The sequence below is a fragment of the Nicotiana sylvestris genome, chromosome 1 (genome assembly GCF_000393655.2).
Source record: "Nicotiana sylvestris chromosome 1, ASM39365v2, whole genome shotgun sequence".
NCBI lineage: Eukaryota > Viridiplantae > Streptophyta > Magnoliopsida > Solanales > Solanaceae > Nicotiana > Nicotiana sylvestris.
The window spans coordinates 111,383,766-111,409,379 of NC_091057.1; the positions used below are offsets into that span (position 1 = coordinate 111,383,766).

Here is a 25,614-nt window from a genome sequence, read left to right on the forward strand (position 1 = left end):
TATATTTTTTGGAATGATTTGCCAAATAAGACAAAAATATATTCTAAAAAAATAAAAAATCAAAACATCTCAAAATATAACTTGAGAGCTGCTTTATGGAATGTTTTTTTTTTTTTTTTTAAATAAATATTTTCTTCAGAAAACGTACTGTAAAATAGATAGATTAGTCATTAGTCCAGTAAAAAGGATAGAGAAGTAGGTGGGGTTTCCTTACACGTGACCGTAAAGACTGGAACGCCACCTACCGCTAATTGAATTCATGTTTTGTAATTACCAACTTACCCCTAGGCAAGTTCACGCCTCGCTCTGCTACTGACTGCTTCATATTCGGAAGAGAGGCAGTCAAAGGTGATAGAACCACAGCCATACTACTGCCAAGTAATCCGTTACGTTACTGCAGAGAGAGTAGCTCAGTCGAAGATCTACTATGGAGTCGTCACTATTGACATCACCAGCGGCAATTTCTCGTTTGGGAGCATCGACAACTCTTAATTGCAATTGCAGTCCTTTAGTTTCTCAACTTCACCGTCACTTTTCTACTCGGCCGACTCACTTTGTATTGCTGAGTCAACTCGCTCGGCTCCATCTTCGAGCCGTATGTAACGGTGAGGTTCGAGGTTTGAACCGGTTCGGACCGGTTTTGCTGTCGAAGAGCTTGGCAACGGCGAATTTGCGCCCGGTTCGGAAGGATTTGCGGAGCGTTTCTGGCTCTGCAGCTTCGTTTGCTGCTGGCAGTGGAGGAAATGATGGCTCCGGTGGTAATGGCGGCGGTGGCGGTGGCAATGGAGGTGGTGCGACGGACGGCGGTAAGGAAAATCCTAGTGTTGTTGCTGAAACGAGTGAAGATGTATCCGCTTTGTCCTCTGACGTCATTATCCTCGATGTTACCGTAAGTTACTCGTTTTAGATATTGCAATATTTGTATTGACATTGAATATTCCTCAAATTTGTGTGTGCACATTTCCAGGGAATGACATGTGGCGGCTGTGCTGCGAGCGTGAAGAGAATTTTAGAAAGTCAAGTAAGTATTCAAAATACAGATTCTTCTCTTTAATTAAGCTTTCATGTTCTATAGCCCAAAAATACTGCAGTAGATTGATTACAAGGTTTGCTTTCGTAACTAAAGGAGGAGCTATCTCTGTTCTTCTTTTGGACTGTTTGGTTCCTTAAATAATATGAAAACGGTTGATTGCATCAACATAATTATTAGCTCTCAGTACCAAAAGAAAAGCTAAAAAAAAATTCTCTTGTCTTACTTAGCCTAGAGTGTTTAATTTTCCCAACCATGGGTGGATCCATATTGTGGACTCAAACCTCTATATATAGTTTAAATTAAAAGCACTCTCTCTCTCTCTCTCTTATGAACCAAGTCTGCATTCATTATCACAAAGGAAAAGTGGGTGCGGTGGTACTTTGTAACCACTGAGTTAGAAGTCCGAACATCCCAAGAACAGTTCAGTTGTCTATGATTTTTGGAGTGCATAAATTGCATAATTCACAGATATTTATGTGTTTAGCTAGCCTTTTCTTCTATAACTTGTATTCCTAGTTCACGTGTTTTCTATTTCCTTATTCGTATTTCTTTCACTTGATATTATGAGTTTCTTTATCAACAGCCACAAGTTTCTTCTGCAACTGTAAATCTTACAACGGAGACAGCAATAGTGTGGCCAGTATCTGACGCGAAGGTTGTACCAAATTGGCAAAAGCAGATAGGGGAGGCCCTTGCTAAGCATTTGACTACTTGTGGGTTCACATCTAATGTTCGAGGTTAGCATTTTCTTTATTGTTGATTTGATCTGCTTCCAATTGTACTGTTGCATTTTATATGTTGTATCATTAGCATAACAATCTCATTGAAAATCTCCAAATGTGGATTGTGTTTGAACTAACTTTCTCTGACTAGCATTATTGGAACTGTAGGTGTATATGTAAAATTAACACTTCAAATGCCGGACAGGGTGCTATACTAAGGAAATAGATTGTGCATAGAACATCTTCAATGGTTGCATGTTTGTGAAAGATTCTGCAAGAGCAGTTGCAGACTTCCTATATATCTTTTTGGTGTTTAATCTTCCTACCATCTCAAGGTTCCTCTGCTTTGGTAGTGACCATGCTAAGTTTTAGGTCGCCACAGTTGATTTACAAGAACCTATAGTAACTCCGGACCATTTTTTGGAGAGCGATTTAAATAGCTGCCTGACATTGTTTCCTTGTTTATTATTTATCTAAGGTGAGTGGTAGTACACTATTGATTAAGAGGAAAGGAACAAGCTATGAGATTACAACAGAAACCCACCCACCGTCTTCTCTCTCTCTCTCTCTCTCTCTCTCTCTTTTTCTTTTTTGGGGTTGAATGATATTGCTTTTCATCTTAAGAATAGGAATTTAACTAAGAATATCTCTCTGGGTTTGTGCTAAATGAAAGAATAGTATTCTGTTTTTGGACCATTAGCACCTCTTATATTTCAAGCAGATCAGAGACTGCAATAAACTTGGGGTTTTTATTACTCATGTGAAGCTTGGTGGGTAATTGACAGGTGAGGGAGCGATTGAAGGGGATTTTCCGTCATGATATGCAAAAGCTTTGTTGAAATGAGCAACCATTGTCCTTCATGGTATGTCCCTGTTATATTGACTAAAACCCTTATCACCAGCACCTCTTAGTCACTTCTCCCTACCTTTGATGAAAATAGAACATTTAGGTCAAAACAATGATTTTGATTTTGACAACAAGGTCCTTTTCATCTATAGGTGAGAGTTTCAGCGGCAAGTATTGGTGGATTTGTTGAAGAGAGGGATTTCTATGATGAAGAGGCTCGTGCATTTTGAATAATTGTACCAAGACAAGTTTATAAATGTTATTAGTTAATAGGAGCCATCTTCCTGTAAAAGTTCACTGTAGTAGTTCAGGTTATTAGTTAATGGAAGATCATTAATCATTTATTGTTGATTCATTTCACACTTTCGCTCCATTTTGTATATCTTTTGTGTATTAGTTTAATTTATTAAGTGATCTTCTATTTATGTTGTCAAACACATGTGATCTCTATTCTTGTGTAGGTTCTTTACCTTTTGGTAGAGAGTTATCCCATATTAATAAAATTATCAACCTTATTAAAAACACATATGATTGTCTAATGTTTTATTGGTTAACTTAAACTGTTGTGGGCGGCAGCCTATTAATTAAAAGGCACTCTCCTAGAGTCAATTCGCATAAAAGGTAAGGAAGGCACCGTGAGGAAAAGATCTTTGCAACTGAAGTAGACTGCATGAGATAATTGTAGGATTATAAAGTTAGTGATGAAAAGGATAAATTTTTGGCAACTCATGATCATCAAATAGGAGAAAGTAGTTTAAATGGATGCACTTCTGAATTTTTTCCTGGATCTGCTTTTCAATGTCCAAATCTTAACTTCATTTCATTATCTTTTGAACTCAGAACTCAGAGGTATTATTTTGATTAAAATAGTTTCCTTCACTTCACTTGTGTAACAATCCAGTTCGCTAGTGATATTGTCCGCTTTGGGTCTAGGCCCTCACGGGTTTAAAATGCGTCACTAGGGTCTAAGGTTTGTTAACTTATATACCCAGCATCCCTTTTGTGTTTTGCCGATGTGGTACTCTGTCTAAAGTCTGGGATATTACATACACAAATTTTTAGCAAAAATTATTCCTTATGTTTGAGGGTAGACTCACCATTGTCCTTTAAATATGACCTTGAGCATTATTTGTCCTTTAAGTTTATAAAACTTGGGCATAAATAGTCTAACTGATGAAATGGACCAATTAGAGCCTTAGAAACTAACGGAGTCAGGTGCCCTCCTCACGCTGTGTTTTCTCCCGACAAACCCTTCTTCCCCCAATTTGTTTTTCCACCATTGTGTTTATCTCTGCCACAGTAGTTTATGCCAGATTTTATCTTTCTAAGTGTTACACTAAAAATTAATTACAAGAATGCCAGTGAGAACAAAGTTGATGCTCTTTTTCGGCCGCAAAAGGAGGAACAATTGTGGTTTATGGTATAAATATTAAATTCTATGTATATAAAAAAACAACTTCACAACAAAAAATTCAATCTCGAGATCTATCATCTATGTAACGGACTTCCCCGATTTCTCCTTAAAATATCCTCAAATGTATCTTAAATTTTTCTGATTGTATTATGTAAGTTTTAATTTGCAGAATCTTCCTCAAATTATCTTGTATGTAAAAAATCATATCCGAGTTTCCAAAAATATTCCAGAGCAGATGCTCGTAATCAATCTCTAATCTTGCTAAATTGCTTTTATATATAATCTTCATGATCAGATGAGTTCTCAGCCAGTGAGCATAACGTGCTTCACCAACTATTAAAGGGTAAGCCATGTACTGAAATTTTAGGTATTTTCTAGGGTTTAAGGAATCTTCAACATCAATAACACGCAACTACAAATTGGCAATCCATGATTCAGTAGTAAGTTGGCTATGTTTGCTCCCCGACGAGCACGTTACCCGTCTTTGTTGAAACTAACTTGCGCCAATAGCTGGAAACACATGTCGAAAGCGGCAATCTAAAACTTGAGCACGTCTGTAGTATTTTGCCTTTGCCTAAATCTGTGGCTCTGTGCCGTCTTGATGGAGGCGTTTGACATGCTCGCAGGGAGAAAACAAAGACAGGAACGTGCTGAAGGGGAGAAAACAGAGGTAGGGGCTTTTGAAACTTCTCGCGTGCAAGTCACGTGGAATTCTTCCGATCCGTTAGTTTCAACCTCATTCTGTTAGTTGTACTGTTTGTGCCTAGGTTTTGCAAACTTAAAGGACAAATAGTGTTCCGGTCCATATTTGAAGGACAATATTGAGTCTACTCTCAAACATAAGGGATAATTTTGACCAAAAACTCTTACATACACCCTTTTTATGGACTCAACGTCCTCGCTAAGGTTTGCCCCACCGCATGGGATTCCCCTAGACTCAGCACTGAGATTTGCCCCACCTAATCGGGATTTTGCCTAAATTCAGTTGAACTCTGACCCATCATCGGCAAGGCTGACACAAGAGCGACTTTGATACCATCTGTAACAGCCCAGCCTGCTAGTGATATTGTCTGCTCTGGGCCTAGACCCTCACGGGTTTAAAACGCGTCATTTGGGTCTAAGGTTTGTTAACTTATATACCTAGCATACCTTTTGTATTTTGCCAATGTGGGACTCTGTCTAAAGTGTGTAATGTTACAACTTGTGCCCCCCGCCCCCCCTCTTGCCTCCCACTTAATCAAATTCAAGGTGCATAAAATGATAGTGGAAATGGTTTGCATGTGTAAAGGAATAGCGGTACAGCTGTGAACATGAATAATGGTTAACATTTACTGGATGAAGTGATTTTACAACACCGTATTTTTTTTGATGAAGTTGTACGACATCATAGTTTGTGTTTGTATAAACTCAATCTAGTTAAACTTGTTTGGATGATTAGCATAATTTCTTGTTTTAATGCTTTTCTTTGGACCTCCTAGCTTTGTCCCAACACTTTGTTTATGTCCTGGAAGAATCAACTAGAAGTCATTTGATCATTGTGGTTATCCCCTAAAATATCATAAATTCAAGGAAATAATATCATCAGCACTGATATCTTCCTTCTTGATCTGATTGCATATCACCTTCTTGTTTTAAGTGTTTGCATGTGTATTGGCGTGACATGGATCTATTTCAATGCAGATTCCGGAAGGGAAAACTTCTTTGAGATATTTGAGAAGAAGATGAATGCAAAGCGTATTCAGCTGAAAGAAAGTGGTACATACCTTACTTAAGAGCGCCTCTTCTAGCCATTTTCTGAGATTTCACAATTTAAGGGACCTATTTTATCAGGATGTAATAACCTCAACACTAATAACCTAATGTTTTAACAGGTCGGGGGCTTGCAGTCTCATGGGCTTTATGTGCAGTGTGCCTTGTCGGCCATCTCTCTCATTTCTTTGGAGCTAAGGCTTCATGGATTCATGCAATGCATTCCACGGGTTTCCATATGACTCTATCTCTGTTTACATTGCTTGTACCTGGTCGACAACTTATTATTGATGGTCTGAAAAGCCTAATTAAAGGATCGCCAAACATGAATACATTAGTTGGTCTTGGGGCCTTGTCATCGTTTGCTGTCAGCTCAATGGCAGCCTTAATACCAAAACTGGTAACTATTTTTACCAATATCCTGTACTTGGTTCTGGTGAATTAATGTTTCATCTAAAGATTTGAGTATACACTTCATGTAATCAGGTTCTGCAGGTACTGTGTACTTGGGGTAAAATACTGGAGTATAAAAACATTTCCATTCATCCAGTCCCCTTTGACTGTTAAACATAATGATTTTATGAAAATCTTAAATAGCAGCTTACAATAGTTAAACAAACCCCTAAAACTTAATTCTGAACCTAAAGCCGTTAACATGCCCAAAAATATGTCTAATGTAAAAGGAAATGGTAAAGATAAGGTCTGGTATATAAGATCGCTAGTATTCATTTGCTCCCTGCTTCAGAGACGTGCATTGTGCTCTCTTTGTATTATTCTTTACTGCCTAAAGTTGTCACCAAATTCTATTTAAACACCTCAACTGAGGCTTGTATCTATTAAGCACCTAACAACATTCAAAGTGTACATATTGAACACTTCAATCACAACAGTTAAAAAGATAGAAGTGCGTGTAACTCAAACACGAATGACATGCCAACTTGACGAATGAGACGAGGACTAGTGGCATTAGTGCTAAAAGATTATTTAAAAATTTGAGAAAAAAATTATTTCCGCATAATCCCCCCCACCCCCCCACCCCCCACCCCCAACAACCACCACCCCACGAAGTTCCATCTCTTCTCCAAATCTCTCCCACCATATCCACCAGCCCTAAGATATTTTTTCATTTAAAATAGACTTAAGGTTGCAAACTTGCAGTTTAGCCATAATTCTTAGGATTGAAGAACCTTAATTAATCTAATTTTAGAAAGGTAGTGGTTAGGTTCCTAGCGGCACATAGAAGCGGCACCAATGGCGAAATCTCTGGCTAAAGAAGAAGTGGCGAAATCTCCGGCTAAAGAAGAAATGACTAAATTTTCTTCTTCTTCATGCCACAAGTTTGCACCATTTCAACCACAATTAACCAACAAGCAGCAATCAAAGAATTTGGAATAGGTACACTCTGAATGATGTGTAGGTGCTTAATGGGTACAAGCCTCAGTTAAGGCGTCTAAATGGAATTTGGTGACAACTTTAAGGGGTTGTCTATGTATTTGGTTTTTTATGTGTATAATGTATCTAACTATCTATATATTGTCAAATAGGAAAATCGCTAGATGGTTGATATCATCTCTTACTAAGACAAAGCTGAGTGTTATCAGAATATAAGTGGGAGCATAATTGAAAGTAAAGCAAGGAGGCTCTTTCTGAACTTCTCTAAAGTGCCTTAAGACTTTCAGCCTAAATATGTTTTATTGTTTGTTGAGGCTCCACCATTTGTTTTTCTAAATGATTTTTCTTCCGGTAACTAGTAAATTTTTTGTTAGAAAGGTTTGCTAAGCCGTAAATAGTAGGTATTAATCAATGAACTTTAGGAGCAAGCATCCTCTATTAAGTGCATGCAATTATCTATACAAATAAGAATCCCTTGTATTCTTCACTTGGAGGCTTTAGAAACTTCTTTCGTTGTCCTTAAAAAGAGCATTAACTTCCCTATAATACAGTATTGCATTGCTTCCCAGTCGTTCAGAGTGATTATTGTTAGCTTTGAATCAGTTATACCTGCAGCTAGCATTCATCTAACTAGCTTTGCTCTAGGGTTGGAAAACATTCTTTGAGGAGCCTGTTATGTTGATTGCTTTCGTCTTGCTGGGAAGAAATCTTGAGCAGAGAGCTAAAATTAAAGCCACAAGCGATATGACAGGCCTTCTCAATGTCTTGCCATCTAAAGCAAGACTTGTAGTCAGTAGCGATTCAGGGGAATCAAGCTCCACTGTTGAAGTTCCTTCTAACAGTCTGTCTGTCGGGGATCAGATCATTGTTTTACCTGGGGTAAGTAAAGATGTGCTTGTCTTCACGTTACATTGTACCTTATTAGGTCTCCCTTGATCTGTTTTCAGTGGTATTGGGACAGTTCTTACTTGAATCGGCTGAGTTGTCGATCTCCCTCCTGTTATCTACTAGCTTAAAAATGAAGCATATTATTTGATCAGTATAGATATTCTGATTAGAAATAGCAAGCAATAGCAGTTGAATTTACTGATACCTGTTTGTTGAAATTCAGGACCGTGTTCCAGCTGATGGAATTGTCAGAGCTGGTAGAAGCACAATTGATGAATCAAGTTTTACTGGGGAGCCTTTACCTGTAACGAAGTTACCTGGGGTAGTCAACCTATCTTCTCATATCAATAACTACTTTATTCTTTTAAAATATTGCTCTATGGATGGACAGATATCCAATTTAAACACCATCTTCAATTCCTATAATATCATGATAGATATATTCTTATGAATTAGGCTGAAGTTGCGGCAGGAAGTATAAACCTTAACGGGACACTTACTGTTGAAGTGCGACGACCAGGTGGTGAGACTGCAATTGGAGATATTGTTCGATTAGTAGAAGAAGCACAGAGTAGAGAAGCTCCTGTACAGCGGTTGGCTGACAAGGTTTCCATTTTAAAGCTGTTTTTTCTCCTTATGTACACAATATTTGGCTGTTGGTGGGTTACGTGGTTCACCCAAATGACTGTCTAATATTGTTTGCAAAAGGAATTTTATTTGTAGGCTTGTCCTGAAAAAAGCTTAATTGCTTCTATTAACTAGGTTGCTGGGCATTTTACCTATGGGGTAATGACACTTTCTGCTGCCACATTTATGTTCTGGAACCTTTTTGGTGCTCGCATTCTACCATCCACCCTTTATCATGGAAGTGTAGTTTCACTAGCGTTGCAGCTCTCATGTACTGTGCTGGTACGTTAATGTATAAAACCATATTAACTGAGTTGACTTTCAGTAATCACCAACAAGGTTCAAATCTGACTACTTCTGCATCATCCCACAAGATAATTTTTCAAATCTGATTGAGTAATCCTTTATAAAATCTTTTGATTCACTACTGCTGTTTCTGTATTGTTTTTAGTTTCATTGTCTTTTTCTGCATCATGTAAGCATGCTTCTGCCCCATGGTTATATTTCTATCTCTTTGTTTTGCCGTAATTGACTTCGGGTTTGTGGTTGTAGGTTATTGCCTGTCCATGTGCACTTGGTCTTGCCACTCCTACTGCAGTGATGGTAAAGACATACATATCCTGTAGTGCTGTCATACTAAATCCAGGCATGATCCTAACAGCTGATGCACTACTAATGATGAGACATTTTTGTGTAAAGGTTGGAACCTCACTTGGTGCCACTAAAGGCTTGCTTTTGCGTGGTGGAAGTGTCCTAGAAAGATTCTCAACGGTGAATACAGTTGTTTTTGACAAGACAGGGACACTGACTATTGGTAGACCAACTGTGACCAAAGTGGTGTCTCAAGGTCAAGGCTATCAAGAAGATCCAGATGCAAGGTTGAGTGCAAACTTTAAATGTATTTATACTACCTCTCTCATGCCTTTGTTAGGCGTTTCAAAATGCAATCCACTTTCTTTAGAAGGAACTTCTGATCGTCATCAATATAAAGTTTTGATACATAAGAGTATCAAAATGATTGTTTAATAAGCAAAAATGGGTTTCATATAATTTTTGAATTATATCAACAACAAAAAAATTGAGAAACTCTTAAAATACAATTTTTTCTTTTCTATTCTTAAAACACACAAGCCTCGCTTGTTTTCTGATAAATACTAAGCAATCCGTACTTTAACTCTTTCACTTCATAGACATCTCGTGCAAACTAAGATTATTATATTAGGATGAAATGAGTAAACTTTTGTGAGCTTCTATAATTCCATTTTTGCGTTCTTCATGTCATGTAGATTTGACTATTCTCTGATAAAAGTATTTTCTGCCAGGGCACTTTAAAACTCTTAATATACTACGTTACTGGGAAATGAAGAGTGATTGAAATATGGAAAACTGAGTGATGCAAGTTTTATTTATCATTCAGGAAGACTTCGTTAGTTTTATTTGCATTGCAGGTCAATCACAGGCATATTAGGTATCCAATTTTTGGGCCATAACAAATAAGGAAATTGTTTTTTCTTTATAGCATTTTCTTTTAACGGAAAAAGACCAAAACAACCCTCAGACTATTCGATTTCGTACAAATATGCCCTCAGTCCAGCTATTGAGCCAAAAATGCCCCATCGTTATTTTTTTGGCTCACTTATGCCCCTATGACTAACGGTCCTGTCGAAAAAAAATTAATTAATATCCACGTGTCAACTTCCTATTGGCTGAACTTAAAGTCCACTCCAAATAGAATTAAACCCACCCATATGTGAAGGTCCGTAAGTGGATGGAGGATATTATTGTACCAAATCCAATAGTCTAGGGGTTGTTTTGGCCCCTTTTTTTTTATCATCTTCTTCATTTTACATTTACCATTGGAGCTGCCATTTTTCGGAAATGTTCATCAAAAGACCTTAACTTGCACTCTCAAATGTCACTTACAGTAGTAAATCTCATTTTCTTTCTCATCATCATAAGATAATCTAAGAACCTTCTATGAATTCTTGGACTTCAAATTTGCGAATAGTCTAATTTTTCTCCTCAGAATTTTTGTGATTTTTGTAAAATCGTAGTAAGATGTTAGACCCAGATGGTAATTTATTGTAGAAATTGGAACTTTTATGGCTTCATCCTTGAACAAAATCCCATTTTCACAACAAAAAGGGACATTAAATCGGAAAAAATTAAAGATTTCAAATCGGACCCTTTCGATTAGCATAGCATTCTTGTTGTTATTGTTTGAAAATGGAGGAATGGAGCAAACATGGTGTCAGCGTGATTACTACGGAGGAAAGGGGGTGGTGGCAGCCCATGGTAGTGGTAGAGTTGAGAAGATTGAGAAATTAATTTTTTTGACAATCAAGAGTTTGACCTTTTTTAGGCGGGTCAGATTTTTGGGTTGGAAAAGAAAATGGGTTCCGGGTGGATATTTGGGTCATGGTTTAAAGTTGGACCAGTAAGAAGTTTCCACGTGTAATTTAAATAACCTTTTTTTTAAATTTGGCGTTGACTGTTAGTCATAGGGGCATAAGTGAGCCTGAAAGACAACGGTGGGAGCATTTTTGGCTCAATAGGTGAACGGGGGACATTTATACCAAATCGAATAGACTGAGGGCAGTTTTGGCCCTTTTCCGTTCTTTTAATAACATGTTATTTTCATCAATAAACACTTGTTAATAGATTGACTTTGTTTGAAGAATACACCATCTACTGGATAAATTTTTAAGTCTCTCTCTTACCTTCTTTTTGACTTCATACTAAACGAACATCCACAAGAAAAGCATCCAATGTTTGTATTTCCTATTTGTTCTCTCTTAATAAAATGGAGATAGGGTCTGATCAACCCCAAAAACTAGCTCATAAGGTGAAGATTGCGCAAGACCCTATACGGAGGCAGTAGTCCATTCCTCCAACTAATGTGGTTCAACACCTTTCTGCACTCTCAAATATCTCGTGTGGACGACATAACGTGGCTGAATATTCGGTAAACCAAGAATTAGGATGAGTGTGGTTGTGATACCATGTTAAGAAAATATTGTGTCTAACTCGACCAAAAGTTAGCACATAAGGTGAGCATTGCCAAGATCATGGAAAGAGACAACAACCCATTCCCTCAAGCAATATGAAACACTTAACATTTGTTCCTCATATACTTGTTTCGTACTGTTTGAATGATGAATATACTAAAAAGAGGAAAACCATGTACATTTCTGCATGATGGAATAAGAGCAACCAATAAGCACTTAACGTCCTTTATACTCATTGCTAACTCATCTCTTGTTTTAGTTGTTCACTTCTTTTTCTCTGTCCTTTCCTTTTCTAAATAACCTTCTTATTGCTGCTCTCATCTGTTGCTTTGAGAGTTTCCATGTTGCACTTTAGTTGCCAATCTTTGGATTTTATTTCTTTGATCAGAAAATTGAACTATGAAAATGTGTAAAGTTAAAGTGGACTTCAGACACCTTCTGGTAAAAGAAAAGGTGTACCTTCTGGTAAAAGAAAAGGTGTTAACGATATTTCTTCATTGGAGATAATGAGCCAAGTTTTGGTGCAGACAAGATTCAACTTCACCTTGTCAGTGGTCAGAAGTTGATATTCTGAAGTTTGCTGCTGGAGTTGAATCAAATACCAATCATCCAATTGGAAAAGCAATTGTAGAGGCTGCTCGGACTGCGAATTCTCCAAAATTGAAGGTAAGTCATGCCAAGTGCTCCTTTTAAAGTGTGTACCTATTTCTATATAGGAAGAGTATCCAAATTATGCACATGCCCTTTGTATTAGAAAATCTCAGCCCTTTGAATTGCATGATATATTAACAGTATTTGTCCATGTTATCTTTCTCTTACGTGCGCGCGCACACGCACATATATCGGCAATGCAATGATAGTTTGGTTTTACAGATATTAGTAAATCATCATCTGCACTATGCCTCAAACTTGTATGGTTCTCCAAGTTGAGATTTTTGAAATTTCAGCTTCTTTATTAGGATAGTCAAATGGAATTCAAAATACCTTTTATTTTTTTGTCAACGAGGTTTCAGTTTGCCCCTTGACACGTCTTCTTTGAGTCTGTTGAATTGTGTGAACATCATCTAAGCTTAAGTTGTTAGAGATAAACACTTTTATTTATTTATTTATGTATGGTTGCAACATGCCGGCTCATGTGCAGGCATGATACTTTTCTTTGACCATGGAACCATTTTGTTGGTGGATACATGTGCGACTCAGAACAGCAGCATGCTGTCGTGCCATGTTGCATTGCGTGTACATCTCATTTAAAAGTTTAAGCTGTTAGAGTCTTAGAGAGGAGATTTATTTATTTATTTAGGTCTGCAGTAGAATCCGTCATGTTTAATTGGGTGTTGCTTGGTTATCTGACTGTAACTAGCTGGATTTCAGCTTACAAGCTTGAGACCATAACTCTGTCTTAATTAGGGCTTGTTGAGGAAGAAACTTTGGGGTATTTTATTGCTTATTCCTTTGTGTAAGACTTCACTACTCTCTCATATATATGTATGTATGTATGATCACATGCTGTTGTTCTATTTGTGCTGGCTGAGCATTAAGGTGCAGAGGAGACTAGGCCTTATTTGTTTGCACTTAATGGAGGTCTGCATCTTAATCATTCAGATTTCAGACATTAAGTGCGTTTGTTTTTAAAGTCTGAATTTTAATTACTCAGATTTTAATCATTAAGTGTCTTTGTTTTTTTTACTTCACAACTACTTAATGGGTCTGTATAGGTCTGTATGATTAAGATATGAGACTTAATTTCATTAAGATGTTATCATCCATATTTATTATTAACTGACGCCATCGCCTACCATTATCAACTACAACTATGCCACTCACCACCACCATACTCAACCATCATCATCATCATCCTCATCATAGTCGCCACCATTGTCAGACTACCACCACCCACCATCCCCACCAATCCCAACACCAACATTCTCAATGACAACCAACACATCCACCTCAACTACCACAACTAACCACCCCATCACCATTAACAACCATAGCTGGCACTGGCCATCATTATAAAATATAAACTACCACTACCCACCACCATCTTCCTCAATCACAACTACCACCATCATCACTCGTCATTATTAACTATCACCACCCACCACCACCATCCTCAACTATAATAGCTACCACTACCAATCACCACTAGCTACTACCCTAAATTACCGCCAATCGCTGCTTTTAGTCAGCATTCACAAGCAATATCGTTAGCCATCACCGCTAGCAACTATCATATTTTCAAAAACTATATATTTTATTGATGGAATATTAGATTAATTAGTAATTTATTTGAATTTTATGTTATTAATTTTTAAACAAAGGTAAATTTTATACATTTATGTGTTAAAAGTCAAACAGTCTTAATCATTTAGTATTCAAATCTTAATACACATCTTAACATTCAGATGTATATTCAGATTTAGATATCTTAATCTTTATACACATCTTGATATTCAGACGTGTATTCAGATTCAGACGTCTTAATCTTTTAAAAAAAAAACAAATGAGGCATAACACCTGGGATTTCATAATTTAATCTAGGGATATAGTTGGGCTTAGGTGTTTGTTCTGTCCACTGTCAACGTGTAGCAGTGTGAGCCTCCAACTTCTTAAATGTCAATGTCTAGCAGTGTGAGCATCCAATTTCTTAAATGTGTACATGCAGGTTTTGGATGGAACATTCATGGAGGAGCCTGGATCTGGTGCTGTAGGGTATATTGATAATAAAAGGATTTCTGTCGGCACACTGGAATGGGTCAAAAGGTAGCTTCTTCTTTTTGCACTTATCACTATCTTTTTCTGTTGAACACTATTTTATCCTTTTCAATACAGTCCCAGTTAGATGCATCTTGAAACTGTGTAGGCATGGAGTTCTTGAGAATCCGCTCCTAGAATTTGATGACTTTAAGAACCAATCAGTAGTATATGTGGGAGTTGATGGCGTCCTTGCTGGTCTAATTTATGTTGAGGATCAGATCAGAGAAGACGCAAGGCATGTTGTAGAATCTCTGTCGAAACAAGGGATTAGCACTTACTTACTGTCTGGTGACAAAAAGAATGCTGCCGAGTACGTCGCTTCTGTTGTTGGCATCCCTAAGGAAAATGTAAGCGGTTTCATCTTTCTTAAGACCAGAATCCATCTTAGTTCTGGGACCATTCTTTATATCTTTTTGTGTATTACAAGCTGCCTAATGGACCTAATGATTCCAAAGGAAAAGATCCACAATAAGTAATATAGCTAATGGATCATCAGAAAAAAGTGATATAGCTAATGATAGGAAGTAACTGCTGCGCTGAAGAGAAATATGCATCGTAAAAGCAAAGTAGCAAAAACTGCTAGGAGGAAGTTTTTATGAGCTTTCTAATAATAAGACCTTGATCTCTGGTCATCCTTACAGAATTTGTACTTCGTGTCATTCATTGCCTTTTTATTGTGATAAGAGAGAATGGTAGAAGTCCATAACTGACAGTTCGCAAGATGGTTCTTAATAGGATGTACAGCTTATTATGTGGTGACGACACCAATATTTGAACTACACTGAGATGTGAAAGAATTAGCTCATTATATTGTTTCCACAATTCCACTAGTTTCGGTACATAATGTAGGTTCTTTATGGAGAATTAGCTTAGCAGAAATTAGGGCCAATGTATTAGTCCATGATAGCTAATAGGAATCAGCAACCGTTTCCTTTTATTCACAGTTGATAATGGCTAACTAAATAGAAATTTGTTATATCAAATTTTCCTGTTCCCCCTGCTTTTTAAAAATGTCCATGAAAATGGATTAATCCGGTCAATCTTGTTGGAGTAGAGCGAGACATATAGTCATGAAATTAGGTGTTCTGTGAAGGATATGGTAAATTAACTAGCAGATTTAAGACGAATACTAACCTCTACGACCATCACTGTGCATGGAAATTCTCCTGTTTTTAGTATGTTCAAACTGAATAAAAGTTGAAAGATCTAACTTTTTGGATCAATTAGTTGGACCTTCCTCCTAATATAATAAAACTAAAAAGGGTTATCAAAAAAATATAATGAAACTAAAAGGACATCTCTCTCGTTCAATAATATTTGACACCTCTCCACCTAATGATATGAGCGGATTAAAATTGCATGTGTTTTGACAAAAATTCTAATCCTCCTGTCATACCCTATTTTCTTTGTTCCCTGAGCGACATATCCTTTCATTGTTATTTGGTTATTCCTTATTTTAGTTTCCAACTTTCAGATTCTCAAATTGTGAGGATAGTGAAGACAAGCTGCCGCCTTCATCCTAGAAACATCCTAAGAAACTAACTATAAAAATAACCATAGTTCAATGCACCTTCTTTAGCGCACAATCAAAAGCCTCCTTTATCATTCAACACGAATTCCTAACTATTCCTTTAAATCAATCTGTACAGATTGATATAGAAGGACAACAAATGGAATCAGAAATAGAAAAGAAAGCATAGGGACCAAACAGTAACGAGAATAAGTGGTACGGAGGTCTGATGCTGGCTGGAATACTCACGAAGGAATGACCGTGATGGTTGTTTGCAGGCTGGGATGACATTTGTGCACCACTGCAGGGGGAAGGGTAGTTAATCCACATGAACAGTGGTGTGCTGGTGTTGGTTTCCTTAAATATGGAAAGGTGGGGCTCGGTGGAGTTGAATGGGAGAAATAGAAATTAGTCCGAGGAGGAGATGAATACTCTCCCTCCTCCCTCCCTCCCTCTCTCTCTCTCTCTTTTCATTTTTCAAGTATTAAGTTGCTTCAAACTTTTTTTTTGAGAGGTACCAATTTTATATAAATATGATAAAGTAAACCTTAGCACAAAGATTGTGCTAGAGTAAAACAAAGTTGCAAGACCCCCCAAAAAGAGCAAAAAACCTAGTCTTGTGGCGGTTACAAGGATCCAATGAGGTTAACTACAGACTCTACATCCTCTACAAGGGCTTCTTTACACCAAAAGTGAAACAAAAATATACAATCCATCTGTATCTTCTTTCAAAATTAGCTCTATCTGTAAAGCATCTTGAGTTTCTTTCCTTCCATATTGTCCACCAAATACATGCTGGAATCATGCTCCACCATTTCTTCTGCCTCTGTCAAATAGCTGGATCATTCTAGCATGCCATCATTTCTGCAGTTGTCCTAGGAACTGTCCAGCTCAACCCTTTCATACTCATGAATAAATACCACAACTTGCTGGTTATTCTGCAATGTAAAAAGAGGTGACTACTTGTTTCAATCTCACCTCCACACAAAAGCACTTTGTGCACAATGGCATTCCTGTTCTCATCAAAAAGTCATGAGTCAGAACAGCTTCTTTGATACAAGCCAACCAAAAACATGCTATTTTAAAAGGGAATTTCACCTTCCAGATGTGTTTACAGTGCCATGGCCCTGCTTGTAGTTGTCCGGAACTATTTAAGTATCATATGCTGACTTCACAGTATATACTCCTTTGCTATTTCTTTCCCATACAATTTTGTCCTCTTCTTCTACAGTACCTTTGAAACTAACCAGCAATTTGAAGAATTCAATCACTCTAGTAAACTCCCAGTCATTGAGGAGCCTTCTGAAGGTAACATTCCAACCCTGCAGGCTCCATGTCTCAAACTTCTCACAAGGGTATCATAAGCTGGTGTTGCTATCATATTTTGCTGACACCATTTTGTTTTAAACGGATGTTTAACACTTCATAGTGGCGAAATAGATATGTTTAATGGAACATCAAACTAGGGAGGAGCTCTATTTACTTTTTTGTTAAATTAGGATGGTCAAAGTAATTAACCCTATCTTTTTGGGCTTTTTTCATTTTTAGCCCGCGCTAAAAACTATTTACATTTGGTAGCCGAAAAAGTGTATACAAATTATATAACATGCAGAATGTATATATATACAAAAAAAATACAAAAAATATACATTTTTCGGCTATTATGTGAGAGCGGCTATACAATTCATTTTCCCTATCTTTTTTATTTCACTGCCTGAGACTGGAGCTTGTCACTGTGAGAATGCATGGGAGAAAATATTATTAATTTTTTAAGGTGTTGTACAACGCCCTATTTATATACAATGATTACATAATAATAGGTATCTACTTTCTGATGTGGGACATTATACATGACTAACTACTTAACACTCCCCCTCAAGCCGGTGCATATAAATCATATGTACCGAGCTTGTTACAGATGTAACTAATACGAGAACCAGTAAGAGACTTAGTGAAAATATCTGCTAGCTGATCATTCGACTTCACAAACTTTGTAACAATATCTCCTGAGAGTATCTTTTCTTTGACAAAGTGATAGTCGATCTCAATGTGTTTAGTCCTCTCATGGAACACTGGATTTGACGCAATATGAAGAGCAGCTTGATTATTACACACCAGTTCCATCTTGCTGATTTCTCCGAACTTCAACTCCTTGAGCAACTGCTTGACCTAAACTAGCTTACATGTTGCCATAGCTATGGCGCGACTAGATCGAGCAACTACATTCTGTTTCTTGCTCTTCCAATAGACCAAATTACCTCCTACTAGAACACAATATCCAACGTAGAACGTCTATCAGAAGATGATCCTGCCCAATCAGCATCTGTGTACCCAACAATCTGCTCGTGGCCTCGATACTCGAATAGTAATCATTTGCCCGGAGCTGACTTTATATACCGAAGAATGCGAACAACTGCATCTCAGTGACTATCACAAGGAGAATCCATAAACTGACTTACAATACTTACCAGAAAAGAAATGTCAGGTCTAGTCATTGTGAGGTAATTCAATTTGCCAACCAACCTCCTATATCTCGTAGGATCTCTAAGAGGCTTCCCCTGTCCAGGCAGAAGCTTAGCATTCAGATCCATAGGAGTGTCAACAGGTCTGTAGCTCATCATTCCAGTCTCCTCAAGAATGTCTAAGGCATACTTCCGCTGTGAAATAACAATACCTGAGCTAGACTGAGCTACCTTAATATCTAGAAAATACTTCAATCTGCCCAAATCCTTAGTCTAGAAGTGCTGAAAGAGATGCTGCTTCAAATTAGTAATACCATCCTGATCATTGCCTTTAATAACAATATCATCAACATAAACCACCAGATAAATACACAGATTAGGAGCAGGATACCGATTAAACATATAGTGATCAACTTCACTACGAGTCATGTGGAACTCCTGAATAACTGTGCTGAACTTACCAAACCAAGCTCGAGGGGACTGTTTCAAACCATATAGTGACCTGCGCAATCGGCATACAAGACAACTAGACTCCCACTGGGCAACAAAACCAGGTGGTTGCTCTATATAAACTTCTTCCTCAAGATCACCGTGGAGAAAATCATTCTTAGTGTCTAACTGATAAAGAGGCTAATGACGTACAACGGCCATGGATAAAAAGAGACGAACAGATGCTACTTGAGCCACGGGAGAGAAAGTGTCACTATAATCAAGCCCAAAAATTTGAGTGTATCTTTTTGCAACAAGACGAGCCTTAAGCCGATCAACCTGGCCATCTGGGCCGACTTTGACTGCATAAACCCAACGACAACCAAAAGTAGACTTACCAGCTCCCTAGTGCCACTCGCATGTAAAGCAGACATCTTGTCAATCATAGTCTGTCGCCATCCTGGATGAGATAGTGCCTCACCTGTAGACTTAGGGATAGAAATAGTGAACAAAGATGATATAAAAATATAATGAGGTGATGACAGACGATGATAACTTAAACCGACATAATGGGGATTAGGATTAAGTGTGGATCGTACACCTTTGCAGAGTGCAATTGGTTGACTAAAAGGAGACAAGTCCGCAGTAGGTGCAGAATCTGATGCAGGACATGAATCACTTGGGCCTGATTCTCGATGTGGACGATGATGATAAGTCAAGAGTGGTGGAGCTGCAGAGAGTGGAACTGGAGCTATAGGTGGTGGAGCTGCAACTAGAGCTGTAGGTGGTGGAGCTGGAGTTGTAGCGGAAGATGGGGAGATAGTGATTGAATCTCCAAAAGATAAAATTGGTAGTACTTCAGAAATATCTAAGTGATTACGTGAACCTATGAAGTATGATTGGGTTTCAAAGAAGTAACATCATCGGATATAAGGTACCGTTGGAGGTCAGGAGAATAGCATCGATACCCCTTGTGCGTTCTCGAGTAACCCATAAATACGCACTTAAGAGCACGAGGAGCTAACTTATCTTTTCCTAGAGTAAGGTTATGAACAAAACACGTACTTCCAAAGACACGGGGTGGAAGAGAGAACAAAGGTAAGTGAGAAACAGGACAGGGAATGGAACTTGATTCTAGATGGCTGAAGATGGCATACGATTAATAAGATAGCAAGATGTAAGAACTGCATCCCCCAAAAATGCAACGGAACATGAGATTGTATGAGTAGGATACGAGCAGTTTCAATAAGATGTCTATTCTTTCTTTCAGCTATCCCATTTTGTTGAGATGTGTACGAACAAGATGTTTGATGAATAATCCCATGAGAGTTCATAAACGGCTGAAATGGGGAAGACAAATACTCTAGGGCATTATCACTATGAAATGTGCGGATAGAAACCCCAAATTGATTTTGAATTTCAGCTTGGAAGGTCTGGAAAATAGAAAATAACTCAAATCGATTTTTCATCAAAAATATCCAAGTGCACCTGGAATAATCATCAATGAAATTGACAAAGTAGCGGAATCCCAAGGTAGAACTGACCCGACTAGTACCCCAAACATCTGAATGGACTAAAGTAAAAGGTGACTTAGCTCGATTATCAAGACGTCGAGGGAAATGGGAGCGGGTATGCTTACCAAATTGACATGACTCACACTCTAGAGTAGACAAGTGAGATACACCGGGTACCATTTTCTGAAGTTTTGACAAACTGGGATGTCCCAACCGTTTATGTATTAAATCTGGTGAATCGGTAACAAAACAAGTTGTTGAAGGAAGACAAGATGTGAGCCCATGTGATTTTGCAAGGATAAGGTAATAAAGTCCATATGATTCAAGCCCGGTACCAATGATTCGCCCTGTGCTGCGTTCCTGTATAAACACAAGGTCATCAAGAAATAAAACAGTTGGCTAAGCGACTAACAGCTATGAGATTAAAAGGACTACCGGGAACATAAAGAACTGAATCTAAAGGTAAGGAAGGAAGTGGACTTGCTTGACCTATTCCAGTTGCCATGGTTTGAGACTCGTTGGCCATTTTGACTGTTGGGAGAGATTGAGAACATAAAATAGTAGTGAAACGAGATTTGTTACCAGAAATATGATCAGATGCATCTGAATCAATGACCCAAGACTCAGAGGTTGAAGATTGGGAGACACAAGTCACGATATTATCTATTTGAACAACGGAAGCTATTGCTGAAGATGTTTGTTTACATGCTTTGTACTAAGGAACTCAATATAATCCGGTAAAGAAACCATCTGGATTGGATTCAATGAATTAGATCCAATGGGTTGTGAGTTAAAGGCTTCTGATACGAATGCCATTATAATGTTGCGCCAGAAAAAGCAAAATTTTTCTGGAAATTACTGTTCACGCCGGAAAATATAAAAATGGTCGGATTTTGATTTAAACTTGAATGAAAAGACTCGGAATAACTCCTGAGTAATCTGTCCAAAAGAAGTTTCGTCGGAAAAATCACTGTGGCCATCGGAAAGTCAGTATAGTTGCCGGAAAATCTCAAAGTGATCGGAATAAAAAGAAAAGGGTATGGGTAGACTCGGAATTACTAGGCGATCCGACTGTTCAACTAGAACTTTTTCTAAATCTGGCCGGAACAGGGCTCACACGCCAGCGCGTGGGTTAGATCTTGCCGGAAAATATCTTCCTTTTCCGGCGCGTGAGGGCACGTGGATGTGTGTTTTTCGGTGGGGTTGACTGGAGTTTGGTCGCTGGAGCCTGAGGAGTCTTGTGGTGGTGTTGGTTTTTGCACAGCACCAGCAGAAAGTGATTTGCTTACGGACATCCTTCTAAGTCGCCGAAAAATTGCACGGCGACGAGGTCTTTCTTCCCGGAAGTTGCTGGAATGATGCACAACGATAGGTTTCTCACTAATGCTCTGATACCATGTGAGAATGCACGAGAAAAAATATTATTAATTTTTTAAAGTGTTGCTCAACGCCCTATTTATATACAGTGATTACATAATAATAGGTATCTACTTCCCGATGTGGCTCTATACATGACTAATTACTTAATAGTCACCTTATTGGCTCTTTAGTTTTACTGTTACAACCTCTAGAAAGGAATATGTGGATTAGTACTGTTACGCAACGCCTTCCTGATGTTCTTTGGAAGGGCAACGTAAGGCTAAGCAACCGATGTCAGTGCGGTTGCTGTCCGCCAATGAGGTCCCCTCTGCACGCTAGACTAGATTGTCAGTGCCGTGCGGGAAAACCAATGTCATGAGCAATTGCGGAAGCTGAGAGAGAATTGGGTTTTGAATGATGATGATGATTTTATTGATGACTGAAATGCTGATTACAAAGATGTGGTGTCGAGGGGGAGAGACACCAGAAAAATGCTTGCTTGAAATGTTTGATTGTTTGGTCCCCCTTAATAATGCTTAAAAAAAATAAACCAACATTACATGACTAGTCCTAATAAAGCTGTAGAAGCACACTGAATGAAAATGATGTAAACTAACCTATGATTACAATGAAAAGGACTTAGTTTATTACAAGGTAGAACTAAGTCCGATGGCAGCAACTTTGTCTTGCGGGTCAGGGTCTGCGCGCGCGTTGCTGTGGGCGCGCGTGACACTTGCTGTGTTGGCCTGAGGCTGGGCGCTGGTGCTTGGCATCAGGGTCTGTGCGCGAGGCGCTGCTGGAATGGGCCTGCAGCTGGGCGCTGGCGAGGCATCAGGATCTGCGCGCGCGGCGCTGTTGTCATTGGCCAGCTCTTGGGCGCTGGCGAGAGGCATCGGTGAGGCGACAGAGGCACATGCGCGCTTGTCACTTGGCGCAGCCAAGACCACGGGGCCGACCATGGCGCTAGGCATTGTGAGGCTTGCTAGGCCGCCAAGGGGTCATGGGGCGTGTCTGGAAAGCAGCCCATGACAGTACAGAGACCTCTGACCTGGGAGGTTTTTATTGTATGTTTAGCTTTTGATAATATATTCAAGATGTAATTTTATTGGATTCAATTGGGAAATGCATCTCTTATTGCTCTCTGTCATCTTTTCCAAAATTAAAGGACAGCATTCTACGTAAGTATGTCGGCAATAGAAGCTAAAAGACAAGTGCAGAAGTGGAATATAACAAAAATGCTGGTCCCAGATTGGCTGTACTCATTAGTCTTGCACATTTATTAGAAATAAAATTTTTACTGCATTTCTTTTTGGTATTATATGCATGTTTACTTTGGTCTGTATAAGCACTGCCTTTGACAGAAATATTTGTTGAACTGTTTTAATCCTTTTGCTAAAACACATTACAACAAGTTCTACATCACTTAATTAGAAATGCCAATAAGATAAATGGTTGAATTCAGGTATTTTATGGAGTCAAACCAGATGAAAAGAGTAGGTTTGTAAGCAGACTACAAAAGGATCAGAGAGTTGTAGCTATGGTCGGTGATGGAATAAATGACACTGCAGCCTTGGCATCAGCACATGTAGGAGTAGCTATTGGTGGTGGAGTTGGAGCTGCAAGTGATGTGTCTTCTATTGTACTGATGCACGATCGGCTATCTCAGGTTTTCCTCCTCTCTTTTTTGCAACTTCCTTACCATTCATGTTCTTTTGTGTTTTCTGGAACTAGAGTAACCTTGCTTCAAGCTGCAAACATGGTCTCTTGTTTTTTTCCCCCCAAGGTTTCATCTTGTTATCTATCCATCTCTCTCCACCTTCAGAATACATGCCGAAAATATTGTATTTCTACAGGTATAAATAGTTATTGCATTATACTTAAACTAATGGGATTGTTTGGAACGGATAACTACTTTTTCTAAAAGAGCCATTTGAATAATGAATTCCCTGAATCCCTGACATAGCATTTGGGAATGAAAAATCCCATGCTTATATGTTAATTTCTGAGCACCTTGAATAAGTTGACTGTTCAAATATGCAATACCTAGCCTCAAAGGACCATCTGCAGGTGCTTGTCACATACACCTTATCTAAACATTTTTACTTACCTTGTTAGAGAGAGCACAATTTTAATTAATCGTGTCTTCTATATGCTCATGTACAGGTTTTGGGTCGAATATTGAATCTACAAATATACACACACACACATCGATACATTGATCTAGATCTGGATACTAAAATTTCTTTATGATGTTTTATCTTGCACGATGTGTTGTACCATAATTTTTGAACAAAATCACCTTGCTGCAGTTGCTCGATGCTCTGGAGCTAAGCAGGCTAACCATGAAGACTGTAAAACAAAATCTTTGGTGGGCCTTCGGATACAACATTGTAAGTTTTTTCATCTTAGCTGTCTATTAAGCGAACAGGAAGTGTTTCTATGTGCATTAACATTTTGGACAAATAAACTGGTTAATCCATAGAGAACAATGATTTGCTACATGCAAAACATTGATTAAGGACTTAAAATGACCATTATTAAAGCGTATTCAAACTTGTGGGAGGGGAGAAAACTCTTGCTTCTTGTCCTCCACGGTAAGTCGTTCCTTTTGGACACCTAACCAATATCTGTCAGTTTGCTTGAAATCACTGATGGGAATGCTCTTTATTCTTTCTTTTACCTTGTCCCCTCTCTTTCCTTTTGGTGCATTTCCTCTTTTTTTTCAAGATCTTGAGTAGTCGGTCACATATTGAAGATCTAAAGCTACGTATATGTCACATATCTGATTCCATATTAATCTTGCTGCTGATAATTTGTGTGCAATTGTATCCGCAATTGAGATTTGGTTTCTTCTTCATATTGTCTTTCTTCTCATCTTTGCTCACAACAGGTTGGAATTCCAGTAGCTGCTGGAGTCCTGCTGCCGTCTACTGGAACCATGCTTACTCCGTCAATAGCAGGAGCCCTCATGGGCTTGAGCTCTATTGGCGTGATGACGAATTCATTGTTGCTGAGACTCAAGTTTCAATCAAGGCAGAAGGAAATTCATGGACCATCAGTAATAGTTGAAATTCCTTCTGATGCTTCTGATAGCTTGAATCAAGAAAAGTTAAGACACCCGTATCCAACCTCCAGATAGTGTCCGACAAAGCCAAGTCAGTGATTGATTCTGACATTCAATTATCCTCGGCTTCAGATACCTACCAATTGAAGGGATCCTAACCGTGTAACTGCACAGTTTAAAGGGACGGGAATAGTGGAATATGCTCAGCTCAAGCTTATGCGGTTTTATATGGTTGGGAGATTGAGAATCATTTTGTTCATCACAGACTACACATGCTAACTACTTAGTGAGTATATAAGTTGCTAGGCACTGAATCGACCTGTCTAGGAGTTGCATGCAGTTTGGTTAATGATGTGAAGTGTAATTGTCAGTTCGTGCCAAGAAAATGCCACTGGTAGATCTCAATGAATTTGAGGTACAGAATGTCGTCCATTATCGCCTTTATTTTTCAAAACCAAGATCTACACACCATGCCAAATGAGGATGATGGGCTGCAATAAAGATTAAAAAGATATAGAAGATAACGAAATCCAGTTCCCCGTCAGTATGGATTGGAGGAGGAAAATGAAGCGTTTGGATATAAATCAATGCACTGTAGTCCAATCTTAAATTTTGTTGGAGTTGGCAATGTCATTCTATCATATTTGGATTCATTACATTCCAGTGCTAAGGTGTTACGTCATTTAAGGTAAATTCTGTAACTATAGATAAATATTGCGCTTAAACCAACATACAAGTTTAACAGCCAAATCTTAAACTAAGATGGTCCATATATCATTGGATATTGCTTTCTTTTTGTTTCTCTTCAGTATGTTAGCATTGATTTTGCGAGTTTGTAA

General features: G+C 38.4%; 1 protein-coding gene across 1 annotated transcript; it reads left to right on the forward strand.

Annotated features, from left to right (window-relative positions):
* Positions 1-306: 306 nt before the first annotated feature.
* Positions 307-25,567, forward strand: LOC104239157 (copper-transporting ATPase PAA1, chloroplastic). Its single transcript, XM_009793706.2, has 17 exons — positions 307-889; positions 968-1,021; positions 1,617-1,770; positions 5,697-5,771; positions 5,888-6,165; positions 7,803-8,036; positions 8,269-8,367; positions 8,502-8,651; positions 8,808-8,954; positions 9,225-9,275; positions 9,372-9,550; positions 12,208-12,346; positions 14,346-14,443; positions 14,544-14,784; positions 23,174-23,377; positions 24,021-24,101; positions 24,602-25,567. Exons 1-17 carry the CDS (start codon positions 428-430, stop codon positions 24,848-24,850), a joined length of 2,895 nt encoding a protein of 964 aa, XP_009792008.1. The 5' UTR covers positions 307-427; the 3' UTR covers positions 24,851-25,567.
* Positions 25,568-25,614: the final 47 nt, after the last annotated feature.